At 36.0% G+C, this 11,477-nt stretch overlaps 1 protein-coding gene across 5 annotated transcripts in view; it reads left to right on the forward strand.

Annotated features, from left to right (window-relative positions):
* Positions 1 to 11,477, forward strand: part of DIAPH3 (diaphanous related formin 3) — a 548,620-nt gene that overhangs the window by 197,224 nt on the left and 339,919 nt on the right. For all 5 annotated transcript variants that reach the window (XM_029210108.1, XM_029210109.1, XM_029210110.1 and 2 more), the window contains 3 exons: positions 4,345 to 4,449; positions 7,037 to 7,360; positions 8,088 to 8,202. In XM_029210108.1, coding sequence (XP_029065941.1) covers positions 4,345 to 4,449; positions 7,037 to 7,360; positions 8,088 to 8,202 — 544 coding nt within the window. The remainder of the gene's footprint in view (positions 1 to 4,344; positions 4,450 to 7,036; positions 7,361 to 8,087; positions 8,203 to 11,477) is intronic.

Raw genomic sequence — 11,477 nt, forward strand, 5'->3', positions numbered from 1 at the left:
CAAGCCTTTCGGGCTGGTCGGTACCGATCCTCTGTGCGGGAGTCTCTCCACTTTGCCCTCTGCATCCCTGTTGCTGCGCTCTCCTCCGTGGCTCCGAAGCTTTCCCCCCACCACTCCCCGTCTCCACCAGTGAAGGGGCTTCGCAGTGTGTGAGAACTTTTCCTCCTTCACACCTCCCTCCCAGAGGTGCAGGTACTGTCCCTATTCTTTTGTCTCTGTCTTTTCTTTTGCCCTACCCAGGTACCTGGGGAGTTTCTTGCCTTTGGGATGTCTGAGGTCTTCTGACAGCGTTCAGTAGGTGTCTTCTAGAAGTTGTTCCACATGTAGATGTATTTCTGATGTATTTGTGGGGAGGAAAGTGATCTCCAAGTCTTACTCCTCTGCCATCTTGAAGGTCTCCCCTACGTTTGCTTTTATAATCATTTTTATGTATACAGTATTCATATATGACTGGTGTTAAACTTGATATGTTTCTTAAGACATTGTTTTAAAATTGTATGCTTTTCATGTAAAAAGAAGAAAGAACTTGTTCAAGGTTAGTTGTCTCCTTTTAGTCAGCAGTTATATGTGTTAGGTATATTCAGAAAATATTTTTTGCTCCATAGAAGATTTCTGTTGCCACACCATTTTGTATGTGTCAGCAAGAATTTTTTTCTGATAGCTTTATAAGGACACATGTAGATACTTTGCTTTAGGCAGGAAGCTATCATGGTTGCTAGACACATTCTTTATTTTAGTGCATAAATTTGAAAAATGAAGACCAGAAATGTCAGAAAGTACATAGAGTATATTGAGTTATCCACCTTCTTGTACAGATGCACTAATACATTTACCCTAGGGAATGAAATTAAGCAGAGCTTCAACCTTAACTGTGTTTCTTGACATTTTTGCATGTAATTTTGTAAGCATAATACTGCTCTGCTAACTCTTTTGGAGAAGAAGGCTATCATATCAGTTTTTATAAAATACGTCTTTAATGGAGATTCATTTTTTCCCCAAGGCTACTGTGATTTGACTATAGATATAAAAATGCTAAAGCACACTTTATATTTCGTCTGATCGTTTTATAGGGGAAGATGTAGAAATTTATCTCTTTGGTAAGTAATACAGATACTGTCAGTATGGTCAAGTTAATTTTAATAAGTTTTCTTTGAGTGTACTAATTATGACTGGTTGTTTTTATAGTTTTTTTTTTATTCCTATAAATAATTCTTTTTCCTTTTGCATCTTATTGTAAGGCCTATAAGATAGGATAGTGTACATATTTATATTGTGAAAAAGACTTCTTCATTCTTAATCTCCTAAGAATTTAGTTTTTTATTTCTTGCTAAGTAGCAGTAAACATTGGCTGAGCAGTCGTATAAAGGAGAGTAGAGAAAATGACCTCTCAAAGATTTTTGAGGCTGGGAGATTGAGGACCTAAAGGTATATATGATATTGACGTGGTTATACAACATATAAAGGAAAGTGTGACAGAAACAGTCTCATGACTTCACTCAACAAATATTTATTGAGTTTAATTATAAGTATAAAGCTTTGGAAAGGTGATGAATAAAATAGAAAAGGTTCTCACTATTAGTGAGCTTCCAGGTTGGTGGGTATTACTGAGGTGTGTGATACTACATTTTGATAATTTTGTATTACAGTGTGATAATTGTTGTGGTAGGAAAACCTTGTGTGGTTTGTAAGCCTATAGATCTTGTGTGGCCAGGGGAGACTTACCCAAGGAAGTAAGAGCTAATGTGAGCCCTGATGTATTAGTGTGAGGCAACAAGGTGAGATGGCCGAGGAGGAGGCATATATAAATTTTTTCTTTTTAATAAATTTATTTTTTTCTTTTTCTTTTTGGCTGCATTGGGTCTTTGTTGCTGTGCGCGGGCTTTCTCTGGTTGCGGAGAGTGGGGGCTGCTCTTCGTTGCAGTGCACAGCCTTCTCATTGCGGTGGCTTCTCTTGTCGCGGAGCACAGGCTCTAGGCACGTGGACTTCAGTAGTTGTGGCACGTGGGCTCAGTAGTTGTGGCATGCAAGCTCTATTGTGCAGGCTCAGTAGTTGTGGCACACGGGCTTAGTTGCTCTGTGGCATGTGGGATCTTCCTGGACCAGGGCTTGAACCCATGCCCCTACATTCGCAGGCGGATTCTTAACCACTCCATCACCAAGGAAGTCGTGGAGGCATATATAAATTTATTTTGAATTTCCCATAAGTATCTGAAGCTTAATACCTTCAAAACCAAATTCATCGTTCTTGCCCATAAGTATGTCATTCCCTCAAATTATAGTACTTTGTTGCCGGCTTGCAAAGCAACAGAACAATGTCGTGATCTTAGATATATTCCCCTCACTCATTTCCTTTGTTCAGTCAGACACTAATATTTTGGATTGTGTTTATATATATATATATATAATATATATATTTTTTTCTTTTCTTTCCGTTACCCTATTTTCTACCTTCATTTAGGAAGGGCTTCAGTTCTTGCTTGGATAACTTCAGTAACTCTACACTCATTTCTATGCCTCTAGTATTTATCTTTCAGTCCATTGTCCACACTGCTGCTGGTTGGGTTTTCCAAAGTGCAAATTTGATTATGTTGTTTTCTTATGATAAATTCTCTAATAGCTCTCTACAGTTTTTAGGTTTTACAAAAAAGAAAAAAGCTTCTTGGTTTATCGTGAAATTCTTTTCAACAGTTTCACTCCTGTCTACCTCCAGCTTCATCCTGTGCAGTTTGTTCTCATACCTCCTTTTGTGCCCCTTACAGGGGATGGCTTGCCATTCATGTACACCCTGTGCTAGTCACTCTATTTGAAATGCAAGCTACACTTCTCAGCTAATGACTCAAGTTCTTTAAACCTGAGATCAAGCATCATTCCTCCAGGAATGATGCACATGCCTCCAGTCTTTCTCTCTTTATTGCTGGTAATTTTCATAGATTTTGGGTGGTTAGTTTGCTTTGACTTTGCCACCAGACACTATGCTTACTAAACACAGTGATCATACTCTCTTAAAACTATGTACCCCTAGTCCCTGCTACTCTGAGAAACACATAATAGTCATGCTATTAGATATTTATTGAATAAAGGAAAATGATGGTATGGGACCAGATATCAGGGGATACTTAGATATTAGGTTAATGAGTGTGGCTTTTATAATGAAGCCACTAAAGGTTTAAGAGCAAAGGAGTCATGATATATGCGCTATCTTTTAGATGGAACAGCAGTATTCAAAAATCGAAGTTTGTAGAGAAGATGATAATATTGGCTTTGAAAATACTGGAATGCTTTCTTAGTCTTGAAAAATGTTCATTAAGTTGGAAATATATTTATAGACTGGTTTACAGTTTGGAGTGCAGATGTGAAGCTGAGCTGGTGATAGGGACTTGGAAGCCATCAGTGTATGGAGTCCCTAATCCTAACCCTGAGCCCAACCCTAACTCTCTCAAGGCTACATTTGTGAAATATTTGTATTTTCTTAAATGATTATTATTTTTTTTTATTTTTAAAAGGCAGTCAAATACTTGTTCTTGATTATGAGACAGTACTCTATTTGAATTCACCTCTGCTAGTAGAGGTTTTTAGTCATGATGATGGCGAGGTGAAGGTGTTTGAATACAGGATGGTGACTTGTGATGAGTGGCTGTATCAATTAGAAAACTCATTCGATTCACCAAATTTTATTATTTGCCTTCCTCCCACAAAGTGTTGCACTAAGGACTTTGAAAGACTAATTTATCATTAATTTCCCAAAGATTAATGATAAATAAAATGGACTTTATCCTCTTAAACTGTTGTTGAAGGTTAGAGCCTGCATCAGGTCCTTAAACCTCATGATGTTGTAGTAAGAAAAAAGAAAGTAATTGATGCATTTACAAAGTGGAGTTATTTATTAATAAATAAATATTAAAGTGGAATTCTTTTAAATCATGTTGATAAACTTCAGACAAGTTTCAAGTATAAGTTTTCGCAGGTGGGGGTCAGGGAATTCAGTACAATGCCTAGCTCTCTATTATTTTACACAAAGTTGCAATGATATTTAGGGACTTTTAAGAAAAATGCCAGGGTTCTGGATAACTGTGGGCCCAGTTTGTTCTGCTGAGAGGAGATGGTCACAGATTTCATTTCTGGCTTTGTCTGCTCCTTTACAAATGAATGATTTTGGTGGGACCTAGAGGGACCTAGAGAAAAGCTGTGGGTGACTTAGCAAAAATCTACCACTCCTTTCATAAAAGTTTATGTTCTACCAACAGATCATTAGAATCAAATTTCTAGATGAAGAATAGTGCTTTGTATTTTCATCTTTCTCTCTTTCTTGTGTGTTTTTGTTTCTTTTTCTTTTTTCCTTTTCAGTTTGAAAAAGAGTTTACCGACCACCAAGAAACTCAGGCTCAATTGCAGAAAAAAGAGGCACAGATTAATGAGCTTCAAGCAGAGTTACAAGCTTTTAAATCACAGGTAAAATACCATCTACCTGGAGTGAATTTGGGTATTGACAGCTCACCAGGGGATCAAAGGTCGTATCATATCTTCATAGCATCAAAAGGTTGAAACTTTAATTTCCCTTGTTTGTTTTCATATTATTGTTTATATGTATTTCTATTCTGCTGTGTTTATTTTTAAAATGATTTTGCCCCTTTTTTTCTGCTTGCATTTTTAAGAACGTCTAAACTTTTACTAATCTACTTCCTTATGTTTCGTTTGGGTTTTGTACCTGATGTCACGTGTTTGCTAGGTAATTAAGCGTTAAGGGTAAGAAAGTCTTTTATTCTTAGATTTGTCATTCATCACTGATCTTTATCCCACTACAGAAAATTATTGCTCAAGGTATTTATTTTTTGAAAACCTTCAGCCTATGGGTACCTTGCAGTGAAGGAGAACCTCTAGTTGAATGAGAACATTTTCTGATAATTTTTCAATTTCCGAAAGTAAACAGATTTAAAACATGACAAAAAAGAGAGCAAATCTGGATTATGGAGCAGATAATACATACACTCACATACGCTCTCTACACATAAAGCATTTAGGTAGCAAGAAATACATCATCTGCAGGTTTTAAATGGATGAAAGTAAGGAAGTAGAATTTTCACAGCTAAAGTTTTTCATGTAGATTTACACATAAGATGATGAGCAATAAGTATAGTTTTGCTGTTTTCCTTTCATCCTAATTTATGGTTATGTTGAAATAGTCTTAGGTATACTATTTCTTATGTTATTTTGAGAGTTTGTTTTCTTTTATACTTTAGTGTATAGTTTTGTTGCAGAGTCTGTCTGAAGATACCCTAAGAGCTATATGTTAGTGTTCAGTTTTGGAAAAAAAAAAATAGAATCTATCTACAAGAAAATTCTCACTGATCATCTTTCTTTAGTGCTGCAAAAGAAGGTACCACAATTTATTGAAAGTTTTCATCTTTCTTATGTGGCTCCTTGTCTCTCATATTAAAAAAAAATTGTGTTTTTTAATTTCAGATTGAGTTATAGACAATGGCTGAAATATTCATGAAAAGTTTTTCCTGGTCTGGGCTAGTATAAATTTAGACTTTCCTTTTTTTTTAATTTTTCCCAGTTGAAGCATTACTCGTAAATCTACTCTAGAAAATTTCAATTTATAGAAAACATATTCACCATCTTTGGATATGTTATTGCTGCATGTGCTTTTATATAAAATGGGAATATATTTACATTTTGAAGCAGATTAAATCAAGGAATCTCCTGTGTTGTTTTAAATTGTGTACAGTGATGACCTTTGTTTATGTCTATTAGAGGAAAGCCTGTAATTAGAGACTTGACACTGGCCACAATATTCATTTTTGAATAACAACTGACAAATACTTCCTTTGGATAAGTTTGTATTTCTCATGAAATCTATGCATTTGTCTTAATATACTTCTCTTTGATCAAAGCTATGCTGATTATAAAGGTTATGAATAAAATATGTTTTATTATCTGTGACTTCATTCCTTCAGGCACTTAACAGCCAAGTACTGTTAGGTCCTGGGGATAGAATGGGGGACAAGGTGGTCACAGTGTTTGGCCCCATCAGTGATAAGTCTGTCACACCCATCAAAATCTAGAGCAGAAATTCAACCATACCTTTGTTTTAAGACATTAATTGTTAACCATAAATGTATACTGAGTGTGAGTATAATGTACATACATCCTTAACATTGACAGGGCTGTGCTATTCATGATCACAGCGACCCAGCATAACACTAAAGTGATTCTTCTTTATACTTAATGTTTTTGATAAGGCATGTTTTTTGACTGTGGTCTCAACTTCTCTTAAATACTTTTTCTTTGTGCTGACCTTGGATATCGATTTCAAGCCTTTATACATGATCTATTTTCCATAATTGTGCCATAAAACTTTTAAATGATTTATTAATACTCCTATAGCTATATGGCTCAGAGTTGAAGTTAATTTCAGGAAATAACCGTATCACAAAAAATTATTTATCAACCCAGATCACCTTTATGATAGTAAAAATGTATCTATTGTTAGTATGCCATGGAAACATAAGGACAGAAGTGCCTGGTGGTCACAGGGACCAGATCGTGACATGCTCTGAAGGTCCTACTAAGAATCTTAGATTTTTTTTCTCAAGGGCAAAGGCACGATGTGGCAATATTATTTACCTCTCTTTTTCTGGATCTTATTTTTTTTTTCCTACCACTTAAATGCTGGTGTCCTGTAGAATTCTGTATATAAACCTTTCCTCATGCTGCATACCCTGGGTGAACATATCTACACCCATGGCTTCTTCAGCTGTCCTGTAGAGACTGCTGACTTTCAGATCTTTTAGGCCCATGTTGCAAAACGGGAGTAATATTTCTGACAATTACATTTTTATGAAAACAAAAGCTATAATATTCTTACATTGGGGAAAAAAATCTTTGAAATTTTGTTTTTAGGTTAAACCACATGACGTTACTGAAATTCAGTTGTTTTTGGTTTAAAACAATACCTTATTTTTGAGAAAAGTGTACTTTAATGTGTTTTATAGAGAGTTCTTTGTCATATTTCTTCTTTTTCTTTCCCCTATAGTTCGGTGCCTTGCCACCGGGTACCTATTTGCCTTCTTCAAAAGAAAATGGAACTGGCCACGCAGCACTTCCTCCACCGCAGCCACTGCCCTCTTGTGGAGGCTTGCCCCCTCCCCCCCCACCTGCACCCCCTCCCCCCCCACCTGCACCCCCTCCCCTTCCAGGAATGCCCATGCCATTTGGTGGTGGTCCTGTGCCTCCACCACCTCCCCTGGGATTTCTCTGTGGACGAACCTCTCCCCCACCACCAACCCTGCCTTTTGGGTTAAAACCAAAGAAAGAATTTAAACCGGAGACCAGCATGAGAAGATTGAATTGGTTAAAGGTAAAACAGAAATAAATAGAGAAATAATACTGTTACCTAGATTAAAACTTAAATATAATTGTATTTAGTTTCCAATGGGATCCCTATTCAAAATGACATTAAATAAACAGGCATTATTTTAAATAAAAATGTTGAGTCAAAGCCCTTTGCTATTGACTAAAGCTCTCTGGTTTATAAATTGGGTAGGAATTGATGTTAGTTGTTACAATGGGATTTGATTGTAATTAAATTGCCAATTCAACATTATTGTGGTTATACTCTGTATTTTGAAGTGTTTTTCAAAAGTACCAAAAAAATAGTATTCTTAGGACCTTTTTTATATTGATAGCTATTGGGAAAAGTATTCCTACTTGTCAGAAGTGGATAGTTAGTCGAGACATAGGAATTCTGAATCCTGCAGAATGATGGTTCCATGGTCACATAAATTGAGCATTGCTAAAGACTAGGAGAAGTATAATTGAGAAGAAACAAACTTCATTTCATTCAACTTCAAATTCCCAACTATTTGAGAGCGGAACCTTTTATTTTTTTTTTCTCCCTAATAACACATTAACTTCCTGCAGAACTTGTATTTCATTGAACATACTTTGGGAAAAAAATCTTACAGAGATTACTTCATACACATCTGCTGGCAGCTCTGGGGCACTGGGTGTATACATGGTGATTGGGTGTGGGGGACAGATGAAGCACTCAACTGTGTGTGAATCTGTCTTCTCTCTGGCTGCAGATCAGACCTCAAGAAATGACTGAAGACTGTTTCTGGGTAAAAGCAAATGAAAATAAGTATGAAAATGTGGATTTGCTTTGTAAACTTGAGAATATGTTTTGTTGCCAACCAAAAGGTAAGTTTAATATCTTGGTTATTTGTTACTCTTAGTATTTTAATATTGTAACTTTTTATATGCTTACCTTTAGAAAGTATTATTTGTGTCATATAAATGGTATTTTTTTATGTTACTAATGGATAAATGAATAATCCAATGAATAATCTGAAGTTAATTTTTTATATAGAGTATCAACTGAACAATTTTTAAAACACAAATGATTTAATACAAAACTTAAAAAAATTTCTTTATAATACCTTCTTTGAAGATATTCTAAATTAGACTTTCGTAAAGGAGGGTATTTTCAGAGAAAATTTTGGTGTGAAAATTCCCTGTAGTCAATGAGAAATAGAAAAATGAAAACAAAATATAAGTCTTCCTCTAGTCAGAATTTTCCCACCCTTTAATGTTACGGTGACTATCACATAATTAATTAGTATGACTCACATGGGATAGAAATATCAAATTTATAGAGCATCTTGAAAATTAGTTTGAAATAGAGTCTATGAGTAGATTATAACATCTTTTCATTAAATGCAATGGAATTCATTTTCAAAAGCCATCACAGATAGCTTTTACCTGTGCAGTGTGATTTTTCTCCTTTTAACAATTATATTTAGGAATTACTCTTGTCTGAAATTTGATTTTTTTCTCATCCAGTGTCATGGGCCTACCACTTATGTTTCAGGGCTGATATGCACATATACTGTTCAGTTCATTTTTAAGTAACACATTTTAGGTTTGTAGTACAAGGCACTTAGGTCAGTCATTATCTTTTTTTGTTTGTTTTAATTATTTTTTAAAATTATTAGTTTTTTAATTTTTGGCTGCGTTGGGTCTTCTTTGCTGTGCGCGGGCTTTTCTCCATCTGGATGGAGATGGGAAGGCTTGGTATAGACAGAAGAATTGATTTCTTAAAGTGCCCACTGTGTACTAGGCACCATGCTAGATGCTTTATATACGTGATTTAACTTGATCATCACAGCAACCAAGGGATGTTGGCAGATAGCAAAAAAATCATTTGCTTTCCTTTGAAATGCTTTCTAAAATATAAATTAAAAACTTAAAATAATTGTAAGTTAGAAACTCTAAAAGGTAATTGTAAATTAGATTTCTAGAATTTGTGTTAAATCCAAAGCCTTTATCAGATATTTTGGAACACGATTGGTCTTGACCAAAATAGTAAAAATGATATATTTTGATCTTTGAAAACCAGGGGCATTTTCTTAGCAAGCTTACCATAGGAAAACTTGTGAAGTAAGCAGATCTTAATTTTATCTTTTGATTATGGAGAATCAAAATTTTCTTTGAATAAGATTAGTGCACTCTTCAGGCAATCAGGGAAAATATATGGCAGTTAAAATGTGTATTTACATGTAAAACTTCAGAATTTCAGATTTCATAATCTGGAATTGATTAGTTTTCCCTCTGCTTTTCTAGTAGGTAGAAAGGGTGGTACCTAAAAGCTATTTAAGTAATTCTGGGATCCAGCTTCTCTATTTTTTTTCCCTCTTTACTCTGATTACTTTCTTAATTAATGAGGCTCAAAAGGGAAACTTGTTAGCATGTCTTTAATTTAGCTGTAGTGTTAGCCCTAAATGAAATAATTGGACCTTTAAAAAATTCTTGTCATCTAACTTTAGTCTTACGATTTAAGGTTGAAAAAAATCAACATATTTGCTCAATCTAATACTAGTTGTAAAGGTTAAGGTGAGGAAATAATGATCCTTTTCTGAATATTCCATATTATCAGTGCCTCTCTGGATTGGTGCATGCATCCACACTGCCCTGAATCTCTCCTTGGTTTGACTTAGAGGCTGGCAGAGGCTGTGACTTCTTTTCTCTCAGCTCAAATGCTGCTTCCTCTTTTCTGGGACAGTAGATGATATTTCCATGATCAACAGAAAGATAGGGAAGCCCAGGGTTGTAACGCGGGGCAGTGCCAGCATTTCACAATGCCAACAGGTGGCGAGCTGAGAAGGTGACTATTTTTGGTTCGGATTTTAAAGAATAATTCCTAGAAAGCATTATTTGAGGAGCCTTAAGTGTTCTTTTTGGCATTATTAGTATTTCATTAGAAAAGGCTATTCATTGCTGCTTTCAGAAAGACAGGATTTCAGTAGATATTTTATAGGAAAGGTCAGAAAGGAAGGTAAGAGAAAGGTGCTTAGAAAACTTGGACAAGACAGAGGGCTGGTGGATAGGTTGCTCCTTGTCTCTTTATTCGTGGCCTGGCTGCGAATATTTGCCTGTTTCATGTGACACCAAAGGTTACTTTGAATCAATTTTGTCATTTCTGCAGAATTCAAAATTAAACCTATTATTCATTGTTGAGTTCCAGGTAGAAATATAGTTGCTCTCCACTCTCTAGCAGGCAGGGGGAGATAGAGGCACGGGCTGCTAGTTGATTGTCATCATTGGCTTGCATCACAACTTGGCAGGGAAGGACAAAGAATTCAGATTACTGAAGAGTTGTGGATTTTTAGAGAAAAGATTTTTTTAAACTTTTTTTTTAATTGAAGTACCTGTTTGGACTAAGAACCAGGGCTCTTTCTCTGACATAGTTGAATGTTCCATTCCAGGCATTTTAAATGGTAGATGCCAATCTTTGTGCTTCCTAAGCATTTGAAATTGGCAGAAAGGAAAAAGAAAGAAAGGAACTGAATCCAATAATTTAAAAAGAACCTTGGGATTTTCTCTCATGTTCTTTATTTTTTGTCCTAAGTATGGCTATTTATTTTGCACTGCTTTAGGTTTATGAGACATTTAGGTTAAGATTGTTGGGTTTCAGAGGTCTCATAACCTGGGAGTTGGAAGAGGAAGAGGAACTAATAATCCCTATTGAGTACCTGTGGTATACCAGCCCTGAGCTGGGTCTTCATGTGACTTTGTTTAAACTTTACCACATCTCTGCTGAGGTTTTTCTCTTGGTCTACGATTGCAAAACAGTTCTAACTCCCCACAATAGCACCCTGCCCCACTGACTCATAGATGGAGCAAGATGTTCTTGGTAAGCGAGTTGGACATTCCCTCTTAACTCATGTTGCCCTTTATTATATTTCTTCCTTTTTTTCCAGTTAGATTTTACTTACTTTGCTTTCTAAACTAATCCCCTCCCTGTGACTTTTATAGCATTGCTTCAATGAAGCGTGCCTTGTGTCATACCTTTTTTTTTTTTTTTTTTTGCGGAGCACAGGCTCCGGACGCGCAGGCTCAGTGGCCATGGCTCACGGGCCTAGCAGCTCCGCGGCACGTGTGATCTTCCCGGACCGGGGCACGAACCCGTGTCCCCT

The sequence above is a fragment of the Monodon monoceros genome, unplaced genomic scaffold, assembly GCF_005190385.1.
Source record: "Monodon monoceros isolate NGI ecotype Baffin Bay Population unplaced genomic scaffold, NGI_Narwhal_1 Super_Scaffold_8, whole genome shotgun sequence".
NCBI lineage: Eukaryota > Metazoa > Chordata > Mammalia > Artiodactyla > Monodontidae > Monodon > Monodon monoceros.